General features: G+C 40.5%; 1 protein-coding gene across 1 annotated transcript; it reads right to left on the bottom strand.

The window, feature by feature from the left end:
- Window positions 1-27261, bottom strand: LIFR (leukemia inhibitory factor receptor alpha). The gene is made up of 19 exons (XM_010585821.1): window positions 27180-27261; window positions 26343-26463; window positions 24154-24305; window positions 22252-22415; window positions 21238-21412; window positions 20686-20955; window positions 18461-18590; window positions 16484-16647; window positions 14876-15021; window positions 11967-12132; window positions 11741-11811; window positions 11100-11313; window positions 8056-8235; window positions 6334-6435; window positions 4545-4712; window positions 3738-3899; window positions 2601-2694; window positions 1959-2037; window positions 1-1277 (listed from the first exon to the last, which is right to left on the bottom strand). The coding sequence occupies exons 1-19, from the start codon at window positions 27259-27261 to the stop codon at window positions 639-641; spliced, it is 3279 nt and encodes a 1092-aa protein (XP_010584123.1). The 3' UTR covers window positions 1-638.

Raw genomic sequence — 27261 nt, 5'->3', positions numbered from 1 at the left:
CAGAAACTAGTGTCTAGTTAAAAAGCAATAGATTCAAATGGCCATTGCTTCAGAAGTGTTAAACAGTGACAATACCCTTCCGTATGGGAGAGGACAAAAAAAAAATAGCACTCTCATTTGTTCTTAGTTTATAACTAGGTAAAAGATCTCAAGAGTTTCCAACCACATTGTTTCCATGTGTTAGGCTGAGGTTTGTGATAAATGAAACCTTCAGCAAGGAAACCTGTCGGGGCTGGATCATTTGAGTACGCACAGCTGAGAACAACTACAACAAAGCAAAGCAATCTTTCCAAGTTATAAGTTGCATGAGACAATATTAATCTTGGAGCACTATGTGAAGATAGGCAGAGTTCTTTGACTATGATTATCAGGAGCTCTATACTTAATACCCTTTATATTCAATATATCTTACTAGAGTAATAACTAAATTGCTATAACTTTGGCCGCTCGGCCTCTATTAAAATGGAACATTAACACTTCCACTAACTTAAACATGGTAACATTCAGCTCACTAGAACCTCTGCTGACTGTCTCCAAGAATAATTCATGCCTTTTGCACTTTTCTTCTTCCTTTCTTTACAACATCAGGAATAAGAGCTTATTTAGAAGACAGGTTCAGGTGCAACGAGGGCTCACTGTTAATCACTTGGTTTGTTCTGAAAAAAGTGTGTAAAGGACCACCCTATGTTACTGGGTTTGGGAGAGTCTTCATCATCTTTTGAGGGAAGCAGAAACTGTCGGGAATTAATGGAGCACGGGCTTCCAAAAGATGCATTTTCATTGTTGCTTTCAACTGATCCAGGAGAGTCTGGAGTGTCCATGTTCCAGGTGTTTGTGTTTGCCTGAGGTCTGTAACCTGCAGTTTTATCCAATTCTTCCTCTGCAGGTGAGCGACTCTCTATTTTCAGAGCACTGATAGGCAGCTGCATTTGTGGCTTATAGCCTGCTGTAGTCACTAGGTCTATTTCTGGCTCCTCCTCTGGTTTAATTTGAGGCTGGTACATTGACTGGATGTCAATGTAAACCACCTGAGATGACCCCACAGGTTCATCCATAGGGGGATTTGAGATCTCCTCTTCAATGATAGGTGGGCAGTAGGACACAACCACATGGTTCTCCGTTTCTGAGTCAGAGCCATCTTCAGGCACAGTGGTGTCTGCTGCTGGGGACATCATCTCAGTGTCTTCAATCTTGGGAGCTGCAGACCGTGTTTCCACCACTTCAACACTATTGGGGGTGCATGGGTTCATTTCCAGTGTTTTAAGTGTCTTATTCCCCTGAAGTGACAAAAAGTAGAAGGGGAGAGACTAAGCCAAAAGACCTGGAAATCCTGAAAGCAACAACTTGCCCAAATTAAACCAGTATGTTGGCTTGTGGCTTGCACTCATCCCACTGCCATTAGTACAGTATTAAAAAAAAAAAAAAAAGTGGTTTAGTTCTCATTTTCTGGCTCATCACTTATTCCTGTTAATGTTAAAAGTATTTTAGCCAACTTAAAGACACTCCGGATCTTGCAGTAAGTATTTGAACACTCTTTCCCCAAATCTTGGCTTTGTATAACCCATTCCAGAACGTTGTTTAAATGTTACACTCAGTTCCAGCTACTATGTCTACCAGAAGGCTGGGGATATGGCATGTACGCTTCTCCACACTTTCTACTCCTAACACTACGACAAAGATGGGTTTGTTACTCCCACATCGTTATCATGTACTGACACTTCTCATTAGTGTGGGAGGACACAAATGCAGCAATCCTTTCCAAGTTCAAACACTGCAAGTAACTACAGTAACAACAAGAAAGCTCTTGAGAACAGGTGACAAAAGTTACTCAGTAACTTGCCCTGTTCCTCCCTGCCACAGTGTTATTTCTACAACTGGAAGACTCTAAGCTCGCAAAAGTATTCTTTACTCGTGATACCTTTCAGAAGTTTAAAATACCAGATTTAAAATAGGGTTACCTCACAGATGTTCTTCTGAAACTGCAGTGCCTTACTGTTCTCAGGATTCGGGATCTCTGGATAAAATGTTTCTTTAATCCTTTAAAGAGGGAAGAACAAACTTTTTAAAGTTACCAAGCCCTGAAACAGATTGCGAATACACAAAAGGAGTCAGGACATTTCCCTTTAATTCAGAATGCTGAAGACATCTGGCACAAATATTTAGTGTGTTACACTTTCACTGAGTATTTAATGGAAAAAACAGCAAATGTGGTTTTTTTTTTTGGTTTTCTTTTTTTAAACTGGGGAACTCGATATGCCACGTTTACGAAAAGTTGAAGATAGGATGTCTACCTGAATGTTTGTGGATGGCTCACAAATTATAGTTTGTTGCCAGCTTATTTCCATTTGGGAACTATTTATAAACAGTGCTCACTGGGAGACAGGCTCCTGCAAAACCTTTTTGCATTCCTCACTCTGACCTCTCTCCAACTCAATTTCTCCCTCACCTTCTACAATGTGTTTTTGCCACCCACCTTTAAACAAAGCCCACTGACATCTTTGGGTACTTGGAGAAAACAAAGAGGAACTGAAATTGTGGAAAACTCTAGCACTGAGGCAAACACATCCAGGAAAAGACCAGTACTGAATGCAGGTATTTACCATTCCCTCTTTCGGTAGCAAAAGACACTGGCCACCACTCCAAGCAGCACAACCACTGCCACGGGGATGAGAATTGCAATGATTAATCCTACAGCTGAGGGACAAAAAAAAAAAAAAAAAAAAAGAAAAGACAGTAAATGTATATCCAAAGTTACCAGCGAGTTTTATGCTTTTTCTAACATTCCCACAGATTAGTGACCGTTTCATTAAACTCAATCTAACAGTGGTCTGCAAACAGTGACCTATACCATACACTTTCCCTCTGCTGGAAGGGCAAAAGTCCATAAACAGAGCTGATTCAGTGATAACTACAGGAATCAGCAGATACTTCTCTCTGATTGCTCAATTGCGAAAGGCTTCATGTGCAACACAAGACGGATTGCCACTGTAATTCTGTTCTCAGTAAGCACTGGAATTGCACTTTCATGTTACTTGAGCTAGCCAAATCTCCGTTAATGGCTCTTATAGGCCAACAACTCATTGCACAAACTGCACTGCCTTACAATGCTTCTAATCTCCAGGGTTTAGCTCCAATACATTCCCACTGCCTTCCTCTACTGATGTTAAGTGCCTCAAGTTTGATTTTTCATGTATTTTAGTTGTACCCCAGTGTTTAGTCTTTCATGAAATACTTTCTTTTTTCCCCTCATTCCCTAAAGTAATTTTTTTTTTTTTCTAACTGTCTTTCTGGGTTTGTTTCTGTCAGGGGATCGATAAAACTGAATTCAAAGCAGAGAGGCATCTGTTTATAATTCTGAAACTGGTAAATATTTCCACAGTGTCTTTCTTCCCACCATGTATTAGCAGATATTCATCATGGGGAATGTGACAAAAACAGCTAGCTGCTTGAGAATACTAAGTTCAGACTCAACCATACTTAGTAGTAGCTTAGAAGTTATTTTTCTTGTATACAGTACCATGAACTACAAGGTAGCTGTAATAGGAAAGGATCTTTTCCTCACCCTGAACAGTACCAATCTTTTGTATTTAAAAATAATCAAGTAAATAAATTAAAAATTAGACTGTAGGCCCAAACTACCTAAGGGGACCAGAAAAAAACCAAAATAAGCTCAGCTTTATATACATTGCACAGGCCCTGTGCTGAAGACTATTAATGAACAGGGATATTCAACTTACAGTCCTCCTTTGTCACCACATAGAGGCTGTTTGGAGGGCTCAACCCACCAGCAGTGTAGGCTTGTAGGTCCAGCTGGTAACTTGTTTTGCCTTGAAGATCAAGTATTTTCAAAGACTTCTTTGTTAAGTCAGTGATATTCTTAACTTTAAGTTCTGGATTCCCTGTTTGTTTGGAAGCAATAAGAAAAGCGTAACTTTGTAAGAAAGGATTCACAAAGACAACCCCAGCTTTAGCAAGACTTTCTCGAAGTCAGCATATGAAACCTGAAGAACAGTCTGTGTAAGGAAAACTGAAATAAAGAATCCTAGCAATGCTGCTTGCTTACACAGCACCAAACAGCACAGGAGTGTGTTGTTGCTGCAGGCTGGCTTCAGTTTCTTACACTCCTGCTTTTCTTATGTTCATGTGACTCAGGCTTCAGTTCTGTACAGAGATGCCCTTACAAGATGGGTACTGGAAGAATAAACTCAATTAAATATAGCCATGTAACCTCGCCCATGTCTCGTCCACCCAGGATATCTGTATGCAGGGCAGTGTGCCACATTGCCACTTAGTCACTGTATAGCTTTATGGCCTTTGTGAGCCAGGGTTTTCTCTGACTTTTGCCTTATATTAAAAAACTACTATGCTAACCACACAAGGAGCTGATTATTTCAAATGCTTTTGTCACATATCAGGGGCCAATTATGCCAGTAAGTAATGCAACTGAATTATGATTAAAGCATCTTTTTTTAAAGTGAAACTAAATTATTAAAAAAAAAAAAAAAGCTTGAGCAAGAAAGTTGTGATCTATAGATTTCATTTACCTGATTCCGAAAGCCTAGGCTTTAAAGCATCTTTTTCACCTTTTGCAAAGGAAAGCCGATATCCCTCTAAAAACCCCTGACAATCTTCAATAGGAATGTCTTCCCATTTTACCAATATAGAATCTGAAGAAGTTTCTTCTACAGTAAAATTTGGTGCACGTTTTGGAGCTGTAGGGAGAATTATGAAGGGAAAAGCTAGTAAGTAACCACCTTATTAAATGCTGAATCCATGTGTTTCATCAGTTTCATTTCAGGGCTAGCATTTTCAACTTGTTCCTGAATACTTTTCCCTCCTTGTCAAGAACATGTGAAAAGACTTAGCAGGTGATACTACAAAAATACAAGCATGTCAGTTTCATTGTTATTAATTACTGCTGTATTATCTACTAACAGAGGCTGAAAGAAGAATCTCTCCTTGGGCAACCTTCTTACAGATCCATACATGTAAATACCCTTCTTCCTGCTACAAATCCCAAAAGATTGCATAAACATCCAGACCACACAAATTACTTAGCTTTTAAAGGCTTTAACCCTGTGACTTCATGGCTTGTATTCAAATTAAACAAATTCTACATTCCTATCATGGAAATCTATCTCAGTTTAAAAGAACTACTCTTAACAGGCATCACAATTCCTTATTCCAATACCTGCACCGCACTGAAAGTGTTAGAGCAGATACTGTGTAAGGTCATGTGCATCAGGACTTAGTCTGACATTTGGCATTGATCTACCAGTGCTGAACTCATGTTTAACAATGCATCTATTTTTGTCTTGATGGTTATGTCCAAAGGAAAATCTAAAGTTTTAGAATGAACCTATGCTCTTGTGCAAAATTAATACATTTCTCAGTTCCTAATAAGTTTCTTCTGCATGTTTGATGCATTTTTAGTCCCCCAAAGTCTTTATCCTTTCATCTTGAAAGCTTCCAATCTGTTGAGAACACATATGGAAGAACCTTCTGGGAAACTGTTAAGGATTTTTGCAGAGATACAAATGGCTGAAAGTTGAGTTTCTGGTAAAATTGCCTTAATCTCACCTTCAACCTTAGCAATGAAATAAACAATGGCATTTCCAAGGGGTCAGATTATGTCAGCAGCTCAGTTTTCCAAGCAAACTATTTTAGCAGAAAACACATTAAACTTCAAAGTGAAATGCATGCTGCAGTTACAATACAGTACAGTTGTGATGTTAAAGGGTAAAGCCAAGTTCAGATACCTGCGAACAGAAAGCATTCAGACACTAATGCATCTCCAGGCAAGGAAAACTCAGCCTTGGATCAAACCGCAGTTACCCAGATGGGGTTGGTACAGGAGGGAGTACAAGTGCAATTCTCAAAACGGCTTATACTCTAGGATCTCGTTCTGGTCTAAGAAGTGCTTTTAAACAGAAATGTTGTAGACACCTTTTATATTTGCTGAGCTGTACCAAATGTGCTCAGAAATTTACTTTGACTTGATAAATCAAAGTAAGTTGCCTCCTCTCCTGCAGAAGTGACTGCAGGCCTGTGGTTCAAATTATGCCTGTGCCTTCAGCTCTGAAGACCACTGTCTCCAGAGAAAACTTCTGTGACACTCTGTGCCACCACACAAGCTGGGGAACACAGGGTCATTCCAGGCTGGGAACTGGAATTGGCTGGAGAAATGTATCACAATTATATACAGAGAACAAGCAGAAGTCAGTAGTACTGTATGGGGATTCTGGTTTCAATCCTCTTCTGCCAAAACTGAGCTAAAAATAGACACAGTCTAAGTCCACTTTGTAAAGATCCTGAATGATAAAGTGCACTTACGCAGCTCTTTCATATACCCAGTTATGTTTTTCAGTAACTGATATCCACTGGATTGGCAGCCATATAGTGAAAAGTTGTATCTCACGCCAGGTCTAAACAGAGCTGCAAGAGAACATTGCTGTAAGAATACTTCACTTATGAAGAGTGATGCTTTTAGCTTTCATGGGACACAGACTTACATAAATACGTATTCAAAAATTACAAAGTCTTAGACCACGCTGTTAGGTATAAACACTATCTCTGCTTGTAATTCCTATAAAAGGTATTCCATCAGATGCAGCTTAGAAGCAGTAAGCAAATCTAGCTCCCAGAGAAATTTTGATTCTAAACAAATAGGATTCAAAACAAGCTACTCAAATTTCATAAATTGCTCTTTCCATGGGGAAACACTAACTGAAGTTACCAGAAACAACCCCTTTCCTTTCCTCCCACAGTAGCCATGTAGATCCTGCCTCCTCAGAAATACAGATGTATTTTGAAATACCCAAGCTTATTACAGCAACAGTACAAAACAAATTCAGAGAATTCTCAAAAGTGATAGTGAAGCACTTTAGCCATGAACTCCAGGCCTGAACTGACTCTGCAAAACACAGATAGTCAGCATATTTCCAGTTCACATGTCTTTGGTGGAGGCATAGGTGTTTAATACTACAATGTGTAAATAATTTACCATCTCCTGGGATTTTCTCAAGTTGGGGGTGTACACTACTTTCAAAATTTTTTCTAAACAGGATGCCACTGTGAAACTCTACAGAAGTCAAGTGGGGTTTGCAAGAGTTGAGGTCCAGCCCGAGAGATTCTCCTGGCAGGACTAAGCACTGAGGTGGATCTGCTAGCTTGAGCCCTGTCCTAGCGGCCTGGTAACTCCCACTATGTGCTGCAATAAGCATCCCAGGGAAGAGCTCAGAACTAGAGCACTGCATTGTTGGACAGACATAGCATTGTCTGCTTAGAAAAAAGCAAGCTCTAGCCAGCGCAAAGGAAAACAACATGGACACAGTGTTGTAATTACAGGCACGAAAACATATTGCCCCCCTCCCAGGTCCCACTCCCCCCCAGCTGTCCTATGTACACAGCTCCAAGTTGTTTTCTCTAACAGAGACTTTATATACTCAACTCTTCTAAAAAGCAAATATGTACTATTTTAGACAGCAGAGAAAAATCCTACATCTTTCTTGGGTCCTCTCTTTCTTCTTCTGCTCCTACTTGTCCAACCACAGCTGAGTTTCATTTCCCTGATCTGCCCACCAGCATCTAGAGACCTGAAATGTGCCCTGTTCCAGGAAATTTCAATCGCTGACAGCAAGCCAACACATGGAGGTCACACTTAAAAAACTCTGCCTCATGTAAAAACAAAGGATTAGTCTCCCCCCCATCCTGAGCAGCGTTGTTTATGTTTAGAATCCAAATAAAACCCCAAACCGTAGATTAACCATTATGCATTAGGCTGAGTTAGGAAGTTGCTGGGTATAGCTAGAAGAGGTAATTTTGAAACAGTTAATAAACATAGTATGTTAACAGTCAAGTAAAGACTGATATTTGGATTTGGCGAGGTTGTATAAGAAATTAAAATAAACACAGTACCAAGAAGGGTTTCATTTATATACACAAGCACACAGCAATGCAACAATCTTCAACTTAAGAGTATTGGTGTTGCTCTCATTCCACTTGCTGCTCAGGCTCTCAACCAGAAAGACTCACAAAAAATTATTTCTGACTTACCAGACTTTATCACTGCATCTGTTGTATTTGAAGGAAATTTCTGCCAGTCCACACTACAGGGTTCAGACCCAGATGAATGACACCATTTTACTATGTAGCCACAGGTCATGTTGGGGTAAGAATTCCAAGAAATATAAATTCCATTCCCCATTGCCACAGCCCGATCTGTTTTGACGTTGTCTGCAACAAAGACGACATAAAAATCCATCAGACAGCAGACACTTATCTGTAGTCCAAGCTGGAAGAAAGCCTTTCAGTCACAGCACAAAGGTTTTATAAAGTGTAGTCATTTCTAAGAACAAGAGGTACGCTCCTGGTACCGTGAAATTTGAAGCGGTGCACGCAGCTATGCTTTCTGAAGTGCTGGGAATCAGACGTAGCCTGCAGCAAATCCCTCAGCCAGCCTTAAGTATGATGACGAGAAGTGCTGCATCTCAGGACTGGCTTAAAAAGCACTTTTTCAAGGTAAGGATTTACAGTAGATGGCAGGTTCAAATCTGACTTGACACCAATTTGGCAGGAGCCTCCAGCTATAAATTCCTGCTGTCATTTCATCAAACAGTTTGCTTTGTGTTTCTTTCAGAGTGTCTTGCTGTCACTCGCCCGACCACAGACAACCATTTTTCACTGACAATCGACAGCAAAAGTCAAGTCCCTGGTGAACTTTATGGAGGCTCCAGTCCACCAAGGGTAAATTTTTAAAAAATAAAAGCTTTGCTTTTAGTCTATTTTTATTGGTTTGGATTATCAAAGGTTTACTGCCCTTGAAGTGATCAGATCTGGGAACAACTTCTGATTCCTGCAGCTTCCCTCCACAGCTGTCCATCAGATGGGACCCCGCTGAGCTAAGGGATGTTTTCCAAAGGCCACAACAACAGTGGTGGCCCCACAACAGATCTGCAAAAACAATCTCAGGGTTTCAGTTTTTCCTTTTTCAGTGTTCTCATTTATGCTCCCTATTGAGTCTATTATTTCATGTTATTAAAGCCATAAACTATGGAAAGCTGAAGGGCAAGGGCAGTTTTTAAGAACCAGTGCTGTGAAAACTTTACTCTCACAGATGTGCTGTGAATGTTGAAGGACTGCCTATTTCTAAATAATCTTAACATACAGCTAAGCATACCATCCTTCTCTAGCTTGCTCATGGTGAGAAAGACACACGATTAAAAAAAAACAAATCAACTCCAGAAGTCTTTCCCTAAACTACTACGCATCCAGTGAAACTACACTTCTATGATGCTGGAAGAGAGCATATTTCTATTTAGACTGCTTTAATTCTTCTATTTACAGGAGAGACTTTTTACTGACAGTGAGCACATACTCTCTAAAAAATGCTTAAATACACCACACTCGATTTTATTTCCTGTGCCAGATGACTAGAAATTCACCCAGGGCAATACTGCTCATTTTGGTGTATTTATAGCTGCAACCTAGACTAGCAGAAGTAACTACTAGCACTACACTACTACAATGGTAAGGGAGTCTGTAACAGCCAGATTATATGCCCTGACTCTCTACAGAGCACTTTTCAGAGACAGTGAGAAATTAATTAAGGCAGAGTACCCTTTGTTTGTGTTTTCAGTTTTCACAAAACCTCAGCAGATCTCAAGCTTCAGAGCCACTGCTCTCTTACGGACATTAAAAGCACTTACAGACTGTACACAGGAAGCAGCCAGAAAAGATGTTTGGGCAGAAATGTCATCCAGTTCAGTGAATGAGTCATCTTTCATGACTCCAGTCAGTGACTCAGACAATTCTTATACCAACTCTGGAGCAAGTCTTCAACAAGTACAAGTTGGGTAACACCAAAGGGAACCTCAGACATCTGACAGAAAGCTATACATGAATGCAAAACTCCAGCTGCCATCAGTTGTCCCACACCACAAACCTATTACAGAGACCTCCTCGACTCCCAGAGTCTCGTTCTTTCACTGCTGAAGGAGAGCTATGAAAGCATTTTTATTCATTCAACTGTCCCATACAATTAATTACTTTTCTCTCCAAGGAGCAGACTAAGAATATACTTTTAGTTATCAGTGTTCTGGAGAGGCAAAAGAAACATTAAGAGCAATGGTTTTCCTTTACATAGAACAAGCTCATTTTTCTCCCACTGTGAATCTCAGTCAAAGCACATTTCTTCCTATGAGAGATGGCCTTGTCTTACCAGAACCTGAGTTGCAAGACGGAAAACTGTGGTACCTGTTCTCTGGGTGGGGAAGGAGAAGCAGCACCATACATGCTCCTGGCAAACAAGCAGAGAGGGGCCTCACTGTGTAAATCTGTCCTCCCTGCAGAGCATCGTCCAGATCCAGAGCTAAAGGTTTGGGCCTTAGGAGATTACACTCTTCCTGGTGTGCAGGGAAGCATGGACTCTCAATAGCCACATGCAATATTATCTTTTCCACAAGCTCAGTGTTAGTGGCAGAAAATCATTATCTGGCTCAGCTATTTCCCTTTACAAAAGCCCACAGCAAGAGTGGCAGTGCTTTAATTGGGGAGCTAAAGTCCTATCTCCTTTTCAAACACTGGCTCCTAGCACAAGGATGCCAACACTTTCCCAACCAGCCCAATTAATATTCTCCTGCAGAGCTCACAGGCATTGAACTAACAATTCTCCCCTTAAAAAGCCACACAACAACCCCAAAACTTTATTCTCATTCTCTTTAGCATGCAACACTTTTCAGCTTCTCAACAAGAACACACAGAAATAAACTGAGCTCCCTAAACATCAGAGATCGACACTAATGCATTGAAGCCTCATTCTTCTTGTTCCTGGGAGGTCTCCAGAAAAGGGCAAATAGCTGCAGAGACTGCATACTATCACCTTCCTTTTATGCAGAGAGCACAATTAATTGGCAAGATGCTACCCTAAAAGCAAAGCAGCAATTTTCTTCTTCCCCCGCCCAGTAGATTGGGGGAGGGAATAAACCAGAAACCAAACACAAACAAACAAAGCATGTATCTATCTTATTTTTCAATAAACAAACTCGCCCAGGTACTCCCCAAGCTTTGAAGATATTTAGCTCTCTGCTGGGAGCACTCACCGCTTGGAAGTTCTACACTCGTTATCCTCGAAGGAGGAGACGAACCTGCGTGGTTTTTGGCTACAACGCTAATTACACAGTCGTTTTTTCCAAGTTTTATCTCAGTGCTGTTGAAGGGTTCGGTGACTTCTTTATATTCCAGTGGTGTCTCTAGCACATAGCAGGACACTTCATGAGACACTATTTTTCCATTGGCTTCAGAAAGGGATAAAGGCTATGAGCAGACAAAGAGCGCATTAAAACCAAAATGGAATAAACAAAAGAAGACACAGGATATTACAAATTTAATGTCCTGATCTAGTCTGATAAATGTATAGGACTACAAGGCAGAAGAGACAGTTACTCAAGTGTGACTTTCAGGATTAATGCATAAGTTCATAAATTTTTAATTTTCAGCTAGGATGTATTAAAAATTCAATTCTTCATGTGAAATGCTTCTCAATGCAATGTTTAAATTATAAACATTTAATAATATTCTCATTTGGGGAAAAATATTTGTCTCAATGGATGCTTCTATAAAAAGTTAAGAAAAGCAGTCCGATTTATTGACTATAAACTTTACTCATTTATAAATGTGTAAGGAAATAGTTTTTCTTCAGTTACATTAAATAATATTTTAAAACTTTAAGTGTCCTATCTACCTTCCAGAAGATTTTTAGACTTTTTCCAGAAGGACTTCTCTCTCTCCAGATATCTGGTCCTCTTGTAGGAGCTAAGAAATAAAAAAAGAGGTTTGGGTTTTTTTTTCCAAGTTGCACAGTAGACAATTTACCATCTACTAAAAAGTTAGTTTTTTAGATGGCTAATTTTAAAATATTTGGCTTCACAAGTTCAACATTTTATCATCAAATAATTAAATAAACTTACGGGCTTCCAGTGTTGTGTGCTCCGCTACCATGCTCCAGTCACTCCACCTCCAGAAGTGGTCAGCAGCCGAACAGCGCACCCTGAAGTGGTATTTGGTATATGGGCGCAATGCATTCAGCTGAGCTGTGTAAGTTGAGAATTTTCCACCAGGCATGGAGACATTGTGCTGTTAAAAATTTACAGAAATTGACATGATACATATATATCTTTTTCTCCTAGATTATGCTGAAAGTCAACACCTAAAAAGGTGATATTTCTCCCCAAGAATATCAACAGTGTGAAAAAAAGCTGCAGTCAAGCCCTAGAAAGAAATTAATAAGAAAGAAAAGTATTTCCTATGCAGTCATCCTAAACAAAGGAAAATTTTTCAGATGTTTGCCAAAATAAAGTCATATGCAGCACAGGAATTGGAATATGACAGTAGTTAGCACCTTTGAGATGTAAAGCATGAAAAGGAGAGATAACACTGACAACCCTTCAACAGGATGAGCTCTGCACACAGTAGCAGGGTTGCTTCCCTTGTATCCCGTCCAGTCCCCCTCTCTCCCACATGCAGCAAAACTGCTCTTATGAGGCAGGCCAGGATTTCACCTCTGGTATTCAGAACCTGCACTTCCACTGTGCATGTGCACATCAAACTGGGCAGACAGAGGCCTTTTTCCTAAGATACAGGTGCAGGAGCACATTAAAGACAGTCTGTCTGAGCAAAATGTTTATCATGCAGTCTTCTTCCTAGGCAGTCATTTTTTCCTTCAAAAGATAGTACCCAGTGATCTCTGTTCACAGCTCTTATGACTGGACTAGCCTTTCCTATTATTCTTAAAATGGTGCGATTCCAGGGAGTATTTCAGTTTCATGATTACTTAAAGAAACCCTAAGGCTGGGAGTGTTTTTTACTGAATCTAATTATAACACATATGCATCACAGCTGCCAAAAACTGGACTCCAAGTGACTTTAAGATGCAACTAATTGAGCATTTCTAAAGCCAAATGACAACTTGAAAAATATAAAAAGAGCCAACTATCTCTCATACAGATGGAAAAGCTTCTGAAAACATCCTCAAAATGCCATGTAAAACCCCATAACAATTTTACAGCTACTTTTTTTTATTACAGAGAACTTGTGGAGGACGACATAACAAGGCTGTAAAAGCTTCTACCAAGCTGTTTGCTGTGTTTCAAAATATCTGTAGCTGTGGGCTCTGATACAGGTGCAGTGAATCAAACTGCTGTGGCAGCATAAGACCTTTCCATCTCCCACTGCCCCAGATGACTGACCTGGTAGCAGAGCTCACAAGCAAGTGTGTGCCCCAGGCTTCAGGCAGCGTAACGCTGGCTAGACAGAGCCCTGCAAATCTACTTTTTTAGCAGTTTAACCTAACTGAGCTGGGGTTGGGTGACACTTGGGTGCTTCTTTCCCCTTCTGACTGCACCAGAAGCAGTAACTGTTGGGAGCACAGAAATGTAGAGGGCTGTCGATGGTGGTATCCCAGACTATACACCAAAATCCAACTCAGCTCATCTGTCAGAGCTGTTGCATACACCTAAAAGCCAGTTCCTTCTCCTGTTAATTGCAAAGATATATATGATTTTCTTTGCAGTACCTAATCTCTGGGTACTACTTAACACATGTCACTACAGTGAAAATATAAAGCTTAAGGCTTTCATACTCATTAAGTGCTTTGAAAGCATTTTAAAAATATTCTTACAGAGCATGCATTAACTACTACCCTATTATTTTAGAGGCAATGTATATAACCATTATCTTCAGTCTCAGCTGCATCACTTCTGTGGCTTGAATGACTTTATTCAAGGCTGTGCCAAACAGGCAAGTAAATGCAGTGGGTAATAGAATACTGCTAAAAATCAAACAAGTGTTATAAAACCCAGCCTCTGAGGTTAATATGCTCAAATTACAAATTCAGGCTCTGTGCAGCAAGACCTTATAATTCAGCATGTGCCTACCCAAGCTGGTCAGAGATACTCCATCTAAACGTACAAACACAGAATTTGGGGGTAAATCTCAGGCCAACTGAATATGCAGTTAGGCTTCCCCAGTGACATAGATCACCCCACTCAAAGTAGGCAATACGGAAGAAGAGGATATATTCCCACCACCTACACTCAGTATCTGCTGCTGGTGTCTGAATTAGTATTCTAAACTCCTCTGACAGTCAGCAGACTAAATATGCAGCTCGAGTCACTGACACAGAGCACCAAAGCCAGGCAAAAGCTGGAAGCCTGAATGCTGGAAAATCTGAACCCCACCCAGAAATACCACCTTCTCTCCAGCTCCAGAGGTCTTCACTGGGGATTACCTATTGATACACCCAGTGGGAGAATCCTTCCCTATCCTGCCTCTACATCACTGACACGCAAGCAGGTTTAGCAGCTCCATATTACAGCCAGGTGCATATCAATTGCTGACAGCAAGCAAATGAACTGTCCTCTGAGGGGAGGGGGGAAAAAAAAAAAAAAAATCAGCTACAGACTGCAAGATGCAATCTGAAACAACCACCAAGGAAGTCTGCAGGGCAGCAGCGCATCCTGGAACAAGTGTGTGTTAATACCTTTTGCACCAGGAAGCACAAAGCACAAGGATTGTTACCTAATGGGTCAGCATGAAGCACTACGCACCCTCTCCAAATACCAAATAACATGGTGGGTAATTTGACTTTCCTCTAAATTGTTTAAAACCAACCAATAAAAAAGAAATCAGGCAACAAGAGAGATAAGCAGAACTTTTTCTGATTTTTGTAGATGAACTTGTAGTCATTACTACATTAATCATTTAATAAGATAATCAGAATGAAGCTCTTAGAGAGAAAAGAATTTGAAATGTGATTAGTTCAGTGAAAAAGATCAACATTTGAGCCAAAAAAAAAAAAAATCCACTAAAAGCAACTTACCAGTTTTCGCTCAGAGTGACCACTGCGAATTTCAATTTGACACAGAAGCCTGATTTCAGCAAAGCTGCCATTTATAAACCAATGCAGACGGACGCTTGTAGAGCTGTTCCCAGAAACAGTTAACTTTTCTGGAGTTTTTGGATGAACTTAAAAAACAAAGAAAACCCCCTCAGTTCTAAGAAAAAAACATTCATTTTAGTTCAGAAAAATCTGACTTTAGAAGATCAAAGAGAATCAGAAGGATAAATAAGTGATCCGATCAGCAACTAGGACAGCTGGTGCTGAGAAGGCACTCACAGACTCATTCCTGACGCTCTTCTCAGCTATCAAACATGGAAACAGACTTACTTAAAGCTGAGCATACTGGCATGTGTGCTAAGGAGCTGGAGACACAGAAAAACATCTCCCTTCCTATTGACTTTATCAAAAAAGCAAAAAATGAGCTATTTCAGAGAACTACAGTGACGGATGAAACTTACTCAACTTTGTTCACCTTCTGGGAACTTTTAAAGTTAGAACCTGAAATCTGCAGACTAGGACAGGGTAGGACTCCTAAATGACCTCTCCCTTCCCAAAACTCCCTTCGCAGAATTTTTCAATAATATTCAGTACTACTATTCATAGCTATCAGAGAAGAAAATCTCTACTGTTGGAATTGCTCCAGTTACCCTCTTACCCTTAAGGAAATATGTACTCTATGTTGGGAATTAAGTGGACAGTGAGGGAAAGAAAGGAAATGAAACAAATAGGAAATAGCAGTCATATTGACTGGGTGCAAAACAACCCAGTTTATAATTAACAGAAACAAATTATGCTTTTCTAGGACTTGCCGATTTACTCTGAAAATTCTAACCTCAGGCTAGTTGAACTGGGACATGGACAAAAATCTGCACCATCTTCATGTTTAAATTCAGTTTTTCAGAGAGAACGGCAGAATGCTGTAAACATTAGGAACCCCTGAATCCTCAGCTGTGGTTGTGGAGGCAGATAGAAAAGGATGGGGAAGACAGCACTAGAAAGGTGGTAATTTCTCCCTTTCCTTGTTTAAACTGAAGGCCTAATGAAAGAAGCTATTTTTTTCTACAAACCATGACAGCAGATGATCGTGGCTATTACCAACAGCAGGTAATACTCCTACTATTACCTTTTAACTTTTACTGCTACTTTTTTTATGCTCCAAATCCTGCTGTTGTAAAACTGCATAGTATTTTGCCCTGTAAGCAGACACTGAAATACAGGGTCACTTAACAGTTCATAAAGTTACACCTAAATTTTAATTATTGATGTGTAATAGAATATGAAGTAATACATAAACAACAGCTGGCTAATTATTAGATCACAAGTAGCATTTATCCACAGCAGTGTATCCAATCTGGTAGCATTGTTGTTGAGAACTGGCATCTCCCTGTACACCTAATCATTCCCTCAGGACATGTCCTAAGCTATTTTCTTTTCAAGTTCAAACTATTGAACACAGCAAAATACTGGTGACAATAAAACAAAATAATGACAAGTATACCATGTCAGAGCTGTTCAAACCCAAAACAAAAAAAAATGGTTAGCATGCAGTAAACATATCTTTTTGCCTTTGTAATTCTTAAGTCTTACCTCTTTGAGTTAAGTCAACCAAAAGCGATGACTCCGTTTGCCCAATAGGATTGGAGACACCTAATATGAAATCGTAGGTTTTTTGATCAGCCAGTACTGGAAAGCCACAGACACGTTCTCTGTTCATTTCATTGACTTCGCATGAAACATTTCTACCAGATATTCTACAAAGTAAAAAAAAGGGGGAACAACTTAATTTTTGAATAACATAATTTCTAGAAAGTCAGAAGTCGAGACTGAAAACACAGTAAAGAACGATGGGTTCACTGACACATGGCTTACAGAATGATTTGATTGCAGAGGCATATCTAACACCACAACGCAGGTTAAAGTGGCATCAGTCATGACTTGCCCTGTTCTCACGTGAAACTCTCCTCTTCCACTAGCATAACATTTCCATCCTCTCACTTCTCAAAAGCCTGGAAAACAGGTAGGTCCTGTAAAACCACCTCACAAGTCACAACTGAGATTCTGACTTAAAGTATCTTTCTTCAGATCAGCATATATTTGCATTAAAAGAATGTTCTTAATTGCTTTCTGAACTAGGGAGATGTGACACACATTACTATCAGCGCTACTTTCTACTACTTTCTCTCAGCCCTGCCAAATCTAAACTACAGTTCGTTACATGGGATATATCCACTAGTCCCAGACGTTTTTAAATCAAAAGCAGGAGAGGCAGTCTGGTAACAGCCAAGACCAGAGTTACATCTTAAGGGGTGAAATCTAAAGTGTGTATCTGTATGTATGTACCTATATAGAAGTTGCTTTAATTACAATCTGTGTAAACCTCTCATTCAGTAGCACAAGTTTAATTTCTTCCTTTGGGCATTTTTATTGTGTTCTAGCTGAGCTCTGAGCTCTCTCCACACGATTCTCTCTATTTCAATAGCTCAGTGTAGGCTGAGAACAAGGATGAGAATGTTTACCCTGAAATGCATCACATTAATCTCCTCACAGCTTTGGGCTGAGTGAAACAAGTCTGAACTACATCCTTGTTTATGAGCTGAATATGGGCAGCTAGCGACGCAACTCCTTTCCTTTGAATACCTGCTCTGTTTTGTCCACCTCTTCGCATCCCAGCTAATGACTTTTTTAGCACTAGCATTCTGGACGACATCTGTGACTGTAACTCAATCCTCATTGCCTCTGACTTGCTTCAAAGCCACCATGAGACTCCATTTCCCATCAGTTTGTGTGACTCAGGCCTCTCCTGGCTCCTTTCCCTGACTGTTCCTTTGGCATTATGGGGGAGCCTCCTCGCCACAGGAATTTTGTTAACTCCTCACTAACTTCTAATCATAACCACCAAGGAATCCCATTTGCAAGTGCTATTCCAAAACAGCAATTCTTCACTTTTAAGGCTTTACATGGCCTACGATGTAAGGCAAACTAGTAGGACACCAGTCTTCACTTCTTTCTGTGGATGATATCAGTGTTATTTGTCCCTTTCAACATTTTCCTTCTAACATGTACTTTGCCTGCTCTACACTATCCAGTTCTTAATGCTGGGAGGAGAATGGATGTAGGCTTACTGCTACTTTCCCTAGCAGCATTTGGGAAATGCACCATGGCCTCCCTTACAACTGTTCCTCAGTGTGTTTCTGTCATCGTGCATAGCAGAAGCTCAGTAAATGTCTGACAGATGACCTGACAGAGGTTGCATATAAAAAAAAATTAAAAAATTAGTGAATCACTCCTATATCTCCCTGTATTTTCGTAGTGGTCTTATCTACATGTTGGCAGCAGCCTAACACACTAAGCCCTTTATTTTCTCATGAGTTCATAATGGCATTAAGTCTTTGGGAAAAGTTATACTTAATTCCCATTGCAATTTTTCAGAGCTAGACAACGGTTTTCCAAGTTTAGTTTAGTTTCAACTTCCACAAGCTCTTTCATGGTGCAGAAAATCACAGGCAGTAATGGACATATTCCAGTTCCACCCTTTTTACTCCTTTTAGTGGGGAATGGTTTTACCTTTCAAATAAACTATACTTTGTTCTTCGTTTTCCATATAGTCCACTGGGTCTGCCTGGTTTCCAGGTGCATTTAATATTCAGGAAGTTGGATGTTTCACAGCTGAGGTTTTGGGGAATATCAGGGGCATCTGTAGCATAAAAGGAAACCAAAACAGTTAGCCAACGTTTTGCCATCCTAGTACAGCAGTTGGGCCACTAGTTTCCTGAAAGTATCACCATTTGTTTTTGCTGGGTCTAGATTGCATGCCTCACCAATACATGGTAATAGTTACACTCCAACCTATAAATAATATGATTTAAAAAAATCCTAATTAAGCAGATGGAGAATTATCAGCCCCATCTGACTAAGACTTGACTCTAGGCTTCTAAGTGGGTGGGTAATCTGGTAAATCACATGCAAATATGTTCACAAGCTCCAGGCTCTGACCTGGAAGTGTTTCACTGAAACTCTGCCAAGACTTTTTCAAAATTCTGAGCATCAGTTTAGCTGCTGAGCAATGTAGGAATGCTGTTGGCTGTGCGTCACATTTTCTTATGTGCCAGCCCCACCACTGCTTTGAATTCTCCAAGCAAGTCTTGTCAAGGAGATGTTCCCTTTAGCATGAATTCTACACTGAATTTGAAAGTTAAAGCAAGCCCCAAATGGCTCATCCTCTTCACTGTTGCTTTGGAAGTGCCCTTCTTTGCTCTTTTAAAGCTTGTTCTTTGCTCCCATATTAAAGCAGCTTTGAGTGCCTTACTGGAGAAGATGGGCAGTGCTCCCAACAGAGAGGGTAACCGTGCTAATGTAGGACTAAGCAGAGCACTTATTTCAAGCCACATACACTTTTCTCCAAAAGGTAGCACAATAATATTCACATAGCTGGCCTAGAGAAGGGGCACTAACATAAGAGGCTATAGTGACAGGCTTAATCCAGATTATGAGCAGCGTGCCAAAAAGAACACTTATTTTGCCAGACCTAGGCTTAACCAAGGTGGTGTGCATACACATTTACTTCCTCTACCTTTACTTCCCCGAATGTCTCTCATCAGCAAAAGCATCATGACAAGTCCTCTCCCCTCCCACTAAGCAGGTACCACAAGAAGCAACACTGGCAGGAAACAGACTTCACCACATCCCAGCTCTTCACAAACTACTGTATGAGAAAAACCTATAGGATTACCACAACCTTCATTCATGAACCACAGACTTAGTTACCTGGAGGATTCTCCCACAAAAGCAAATACTGCACAAATAATGTAAAAATGTCATCTTGCTGAGTCATAAAAGGTTGGACTCTGTTTTGCATCTGCTATCACACACTTAAGCCACAAAGTCAATGACAGGAGGCAGAGGCTGGCGTTGGGAACACACTTTCAAAATAAGTCCGGTCTCCCTCTCCTTTCCTTAAATCCCCAAGGACCCTAAGTTCAAAGGCAGGCATTTGTAATGAGGAACAGGATTCTAATGGGCAGCTATTGGAAGACGATAACTCTCAAAACCCCTGTGAGGAAAACACACAAAGATCTAAAGCGACCAATTACAGGAAAGAAGAACCAGGTACTTTGAGTAGTTTGTTTTAAGAGGTATCTGTATCTCAAAGAGACTTCTGAGGCTGGCATGGTTACACAGAGAAGATACACAGTGATTCAGTATTTTTAAAGAAAATACTAAAAGAATGTTTAGAAGAATTTCCAGGAAAGATGAACTGTCAGCTGTGTTCCTTTGCTGTAATTAGCTCCCAGGGAGCTACTGCCCTGGATGAGCATCTGTTGCTGTTGCAAGTCTAACTGTTTTATTGTCTTCATTTGACTGGTTGGTAAATGAATGTTTTCACTTAAAATTCTTGCTCTTACTCTTGCCTTGTCAGGGACCAAACTAGAACAGATGTAAACCTAAAGTGATAAAGACTGAGGGTGAATCCTCATATGGCAATAAACTAGTAAGTATTCCAGACCATGAAGAAGTCCCTTAGAAAAAGAGATCAAGGAGACAAGCACTGCGCCAGGTTCTAAGAGAAGGCGGCTTACATGGGTACCTCCTCATCCTCTCAGCCTTGGTGTCTTCTCCATGGGCTGTAGTTTCCACAGTGAAATCAAACAAGTACAATCCCAGTTCATCCTTAGAAACCAAAAGCCAGGGGAAAAAAAAAAAGCCACAATAGTATTTGTTTCCTAGCAGAACCCTAAGAGTCTCAAAATTATTTTGATTTTCCTAAGGTTAGTAAACATAATGATACATACATCCTACAAACAGGACAGTTCCATCCATCTCATCTTTAGACAGTATGCACACTACATTTGTCCCACTGGTATTTGAAGCACTGGCATTTAGCACTCTGATTGCACTGCTCCGACTGCTCAGATGTATCATTGGGTATGTTTCTCGTCCATAAGTCATCCGTTTTATCTGCTGTCCTTCTTCATGGACACAACAAATTGTCACATCTGAACCCACTGCCACCACAGTGTCCTGAGGAAACACCCCACTCCCGTTGGGCTCGGTATCTTTTCCTAGGAGAGAAGGAAGAACAGAAAATAAAAACAAACAAACAAAAAACCCACATCAACAATTTGCTATATACATCGTGCTGATCAGCAAAAGTGTGACTGAGGAGCCCTCCAATGCATACAAATCAACGGTTACTAGGTTTCATAACTAATGATTGCATTATTTCTCTAATCAAAACACCCCCAAAAGCAGCAGCCCATCACTGCCTAATGCTTTTCCTCCTATTTTGGCTTACTTTTGATAAAGCAATCAGAGTCCATGTGGTGGCAAGGAAACAAACATACCAGGGACCTCTTCTACTGGGCTCCAGTCACTCCAATCCTTGGGGCCAACAAACTGTGTTATATTAATGTAACAGCGAATCTTCACATAGTGTGATGTACACTCCAAAGGCATATCTGATGTCCAGTTCCAAGACAGAATGATGTCTTCATGAGTCAGTTTTGAATAGTAAGTTACCTACAAAGTTTGCCCCCCAAAAAAACAACCAAGAGAGAGCTTATGAATACCTGTTAGTAATGACATATAATCTCCCAGATGTCAACAGAATGGCAAATTAACTGAAGTAAATCATAAAATCCTGATAGATGGTTGGAGTGGCCCACCTAACTTTCAGTTGTGTTGTGAATTTACTTGGACAAAAGCCTAAGATGCTAAACAGCCCACCAGCCAGGTATAACTGCCAGCCAGAAATACCAGAGGGTAGACATTTTAGAAAAAGCAGGAAGCTCGCCAACCATTTCAAAAGGTATATACTGCATCTCAGTATCCTGGGCCTCTCCCAGGCAGTGAAATGTTCCAACTTTTCCAAAATGAAAATCATCTAATATTAGTCCCATGCTGCAGATTTTATCTTTCCTCCATTCCTAAAAATTATAGAACAGAGCTACAAATTGGCCTGGAGTAACTGTGGTTGCAAAAAAAAAAAAAGGAAAAAAACCTCAAACTGAACATTCAAAGATCACCAAGACTGGAGACACTACTGGAGAAGTAAAGCAGAGATAACAGTGTAAAATACCTGCCAAATTCATAAGCAAGTTCTAACTAAAAAAACCCCCTGTACTAAATTACAAAAAATAAAAATTCTGTGACTGTGAATAAGTACTGACAGTATAGTAGCCAGTGTCCTCATAACTTTGAAACTTAACAAGAAGTTACCTACCAGAAGCATGACTACACTCAGGTTCTGCAAAGCTCTACAATTTTCATTCTTCTCAGCTTTCTTCAAATGACCTCCCAGATATTACCAAGGGCAAAAACTGTATATATATTTTTCATAAAGGAAGAAAAGGACTTACTTGTGTGACTTTTTCCATTGCTTCTTTGCGGAGTATCTGAATCTGCCAAAAGGCACCCAGTCCATATGGGAAGACTGATCCATTATCACTCCACTTCAGATTTAATGTAGAAGTTGAAAAGTCAGGTGTCAAACTAAGAATGCGTGGAGTCAGAGGAACAAACCCTTGAAAAAGAGAGGAGGAAAAAAACATATTTGAGTCATTAGTCAGCAACACCAGCCCTACAGGTGTTTAACAGCCACATCTCTCTGCTCTGAACTGGCTAGTAGCCATACAAACACGTAACTCAACCTCTGTAATTAGAACAAGATGGGCTCTGTCATTACTTGAGCATGAAAGTTCCCAGGAAAGCACAGGTGCTGATGAGTCACCAGGTAGCATTTTCTTTTTACATCTCAGCATGCAGATGTATGAGTAACTGATCATGAATATGACTCTTCATAATGCACCGTAAGGAAGACATCCTATCTTTCACAACCTTCATTCAACGCCACAGAGATAAAGGAAACATGGCGGCAGTCTCTGAAGTGTACATGAGAACATATCTAGGGAGGATGATTGAAAATCCCCCAAAGGAAGAAGTGGGATTTGGAGACCAGCAGGGAAGAGGGGACTTGCAACAAAAGTGAGAGTAGGGAGAAAGGAGAGGAGAAGCAGAGGATAGAAGAAGCTCACATGAGGCTCTGAAGAGGATCATGGGCAATGTGATTTTAAACCAGAAGAAATATTAAAGGCATGACATAGTGATGGGGACAGGGCAGGGAGGTTAAACAGAAGCATCTCTTCTATGAATGGATGGTGGTGAAGCAAGAGGCTGAGAAGCAGGCAAGGATTATGGCAGTACAAGGGTTACGGCAGTTCATTGGGCCTGGTGCAGGATAAATCCTGTTTCTCAAATGTGTGATTTATCCAGCTGTGGTCCTGGCCAAGGCTCTGAGAGCCTGCAAAGTGTTCGGCACAGTCAACACACTACTTGGGATAAAGTCTGATGAACCTGAGAGACTCATCCTGCCTGGAATCAGCAAAATGCTGGAGAACCCACTGTGTTGCCCACATATTTTTGAGGTGTGTTTCCTTGCAGTTCTTCAGCTGCTCTCAACTGAAGAGAAAACTGAGCCATGGCTAAGAAGCGCTACTGACTTTAGATTTTGACTGCACTAAAGGAAAAATCAGGCAAACCAAAACCAATGCCTAAATTATGAGCAAGTGTGACAGATGGTGTCAATGCCATCTTCAGCTTACAACTTCCTCCTCTGGGAGGAAACTAATTTATCTATGACTCCAACATGATGCAGCCTACCTTCCAAGCATAAATGTATTTGCTGAGTTTGGTATACATTTGAACAGAATGGGTAAGTTGGGCATATATTAAGAAAATACGATCCTGCCAGGAGTGACATATTATATAACTTCCCTTAAAATGTTGTAAAATGGCAGGAATAAACTACTTCATTCTGTAGCTTTTCAGCATTTAAAATGGGAGAACAGGCACTAGGAAGTTTATTCTGCCTTTCCCAAGCCAGGTCTGACCAAATGCACTTTATGACCCATGCAGGTACCTCAGTACGTAGACCATGAACTTGTTTACAAATCCCTCCTAATTTATAATTAGGAAAAAAAAAAAAGGTGAAGAGTGTTTAGGGGGATGTAACAGTGTTATACGTAGTTTTCCTCCTCACATTCTGCCCTTGATTGCTCTGAGCTATGGATAAGAGTGGTTTTCTTTCCCCTGAAGGGGGAGAGAAAAAAACCTGTTATGTATGGTAGATTCATATAGACTCAGCACGTCAACATTTTACATAGAGGAACACTGCCAAAGAAAAGTGCAAGCATATACACTTCTGGAGCATTGTTAATCATAGTACAAAGGCCTTATGTGCACACATAAGACCTGATACTTACAGATGTCTTCCTTGCGAATTTCAAATTCTTTGGTAGCAAGAGCAGTTCCAGAAATGCTGTTTGTGGTTATTGTCACCATGCTGGAGCTCTCTGGGACTGGAATCTCAACCCTTTTCTCCTTAGTTTTAAAACACACTGGAGGAGGGAGGTCACTGAAAAGACAGAGAGGATTAAGCAGGTATTTCAGCTGATAGAAAGCTAAGGCAGTTAAATCCTATTCCTAGGACACTAATAAAACACAAATTCTCTGTAATATAACAGAGCGCTCCATATTATGTTTGTGAAGGAGTAAGACTTTCATGGGCTTTGGTTAGTATCAGATTAACAGGCATTCCCTCATCTTTCAAGTCACTTTTATCATAGTGAAAGGCTGTGCACTACTTGTATAATGCAGCTACCTAGTTGTTAAGAGAACACTTCAAAGTGAAAAACTGACTTTTTAACCAAAAAACACATTTCTGAAACCTACAGTCACCATGAATCAGTATTTCAAAATAAGCAAAATAACCCCCCCCAACCCCAACAGTACCTCCCCCTCTCCCTCCACTTCTTCTCAAAGTGATGGCATACGGGTGCAAAGAGCAAGTTTACCCATCTGTGTCCCCATCTTAGAACAAATCTTTTAGCTCCCTTTTGCTGCTCAGCTCATGGGGAAAGAGCAGAGGGTAGGGGAGAGAATTGCTAATATCCCAGATGGAAATACAGTCTGCGCATAATGTTCGTGCAGTGCTTGGCACAATGTCATCTGGCCTTTGTCTGGAGGCTGCAGATACATACAGGAAACAATAATGGATGGGTCAAGTCCCTTTGCTCATTATCATTGATATGCAACTAGAAAGGCAAAAAGTTTGGAAAAATCCAGACCTTCCTCTTGGGGGAAAGATGGGAGGAAGGAAAGCAAAGAGAACAATGCCAGACTTCCTGCTGAGGGACTGTTACTCACTTATGAACTGGAACAGGACCCTGGAGCTCCCACTGGAGCTCCCATCAGCTGTAGTCAAGAGCTTGGGTTGAACTTTTAAGATTCATGCAAGACTCTTGGGCTAGCAAAGGCCAGCTGAGACTTGAGTGCTCAGAAAGGCTATTCCTCTTCTGTACTGAGATATTATTAAAGGATGTTTGGGCAACTGAAAAACAAAATCTCTTTCCCTCAGGGAGGTCTGCACTAAGCTCAGCCCTCAGCCTCTTTGCTTAAGGGACCCAAGCCTGTTCTGCTTTGCTAAGGAGAAACAGCAGCAGCTACATGACTGTTCTTGTTTAGAGGGCAGTACCTCATGAACTCTACACTCCTGAACTTGGGCCACAATGTCACATATATGCGGGTTTTTTTGTGTAGAAATGATTGCTGGCAACACAGGAGGAATAACTAGACACAGAGAATCAAACAACTAGGTGGAAGAAGTGCAGCCAAGCCCAGGGACCCCAAGGACAAGTCTGGGCTGCCTGCAGAATTTACAGGAAAAACGACAGTACAAATATCTGGATTGGGGGCAGGATCAAGATGCAAAAAGGATTTGAACTCATCCTTAGCACATGATAAGTATTTGGCAGACCCACAGCATGGGGAATTGCACATGTAGTTCTCGTTAGTGAAAAACACACTGAAGATTTAAGTTTTAATGTCTCTCAAAATTTTCAACTTGCATTCACTTCAGAAAAGCTATTGTGGAATAATTTTTACATTTCCTCTAATAGAATGCTCTCCAGACAGCTTAAAATTTATAAAGGTTATAAGACAGCCACCAAGAGATTTTTCATGTTTTTCCACATGTGAATCTCAACACTTATGTCATATATTCTACCACTTTGGCCCATAACATCAGGATTCACTTCTTCCAACTATCATTTCCTTTTGGATTTATCCTGGTTTAAAGATGTCCCTCATGAAAACTCTCAGCAAGGGCTAGGCAGACACACAGAGAAGTCTAAATAAATGAGAGCATCTTCCAGTCCTTTGAAGAGAGCAATCAGGAGATTTTGGCAGGAGAATTGTTAGCATGAAACAAGACTTTGCCAGAAACCCCACTATTGCCTCAGTTAACAGTGCCTGTAGGGAGCACCACCCAAGGAAAACTGATGGGGAGATGCTGGGAAACAACAGTGTCACAAATTCTGTGGGCAGTGACTGAGGAATAACTATGCTTTTATCATAATTTGATAGTTTTCAACCAGGTATACAGGCAACTTACTTGGTAGTGTAGCAAAAGTCAGTTTGTCCATGTCTTCCTTTAGAAGAGACATCCCAAGTACAGATCATTTTACGTAAATTGTGCGTTACACATTTCAAATTCTGGGGGTGCCCCAGAGAACCTGAAATCATATAAAAAATACAGTCACAAACTGCAGGTCAAAACTAACCAACTGTGAAACAACCGCTAATGTTCACACCTATAGCCATTCTTTTTACGTTTTTATTGCATGCATGTCTAGCCAGTATTTTAAAATTGTTGAATGATTTGTGTGCCTGATTACAGACAGCCACAGACTGCCAGATTTCTAGAAGTACCTAAAATCTGGGTTTGTACTTGTGTGTAATGACACAGGCAGCTGTTTCTTTCCACAATACACGTTCCTAGCCTAGCCTAATAAGCAGGCTTTGGGCCAATGGCAAAACCGCAAGCTTTGATGATAAACTTAATGAGTTTTTTGCTTTCCTCCATTGTCCCACATGGAGGGCAATTAATGACAGAAGGGCAATTAATGATAATGTGTGAAATTGTCCCAGACAGCCAACATATAGAGCAAGAAGGTCTCAATGCGGACATTTACACGAACTGCATATGCAGACTATCACAGTTGCATTATGGAGAATTTAACACCAAATTCTGCACTGGTTTACAAGATGCTAGTGGGTGCTGGAAAGCAGAGACCAGCTCTGGTACCGCCTCCATCCCTAGGATGGTGTGGGACCACAGAGGCAACAGTTTTTGAACATACATATAGTAGGAAAGCAATGTAATTAAATGGTGTCAGTACAGAACCTACAAAGAAAAAATAATTCGTGAATTACATTGCAATAGACTCACCTATCTCTTGGCTATATATTAAGCTTCTCAAACATAAAATAGCTAGGGCTAAAAGGCAGCGAAGGCTTGAATTCTTCCACAT

This window comes from Haliaeetus leucocephalus, unplaced genomic scaffold, assembly GCF_000737465.1.
Source record: "Haliaeetus leucocephalus isolate CR32 unplaced genomic scaffold, Haliaeetus_leucocephalus-4.0 Scaffold120, whole genome shotgun sequence".
Lineage (NCBI taxonomy): Eukaryota > Metazoa > Chordata > Aves > Accipitriformes > Accipitridae > Haliaeetus > Haliaeetus leucocephalus.
Note: the sequence above shows the minus strand (reverse complement) of the source record. Positions and strands in the feature narration are given on the sequence as shown.

Bases quoted from the DNA above. Each gene is read 5' to 3' on its own strand.
- LIFR (XM_010585821.1), bottom strand. From the start codon at position 27,261: ATGTGGAAGAATTCAAGCCTTCGCTGCCTTTTAGCCCTAGCTATTTTA. The intron at 22,416-24,153 runs GTAAGTATCAGG...CTCTTTTTCAAG, and splicing joins AATTCGCAAGGAAGACATCT to GGTTTGTTCCTCTGACTCCA. The intron at 11,812-11,966 runs GTAAGTTTATTT...TTTATTTCTTAG, and splicing joins GCACACAACACTGGAAGCCC to CTCCTACAAGAGGACCAGAT.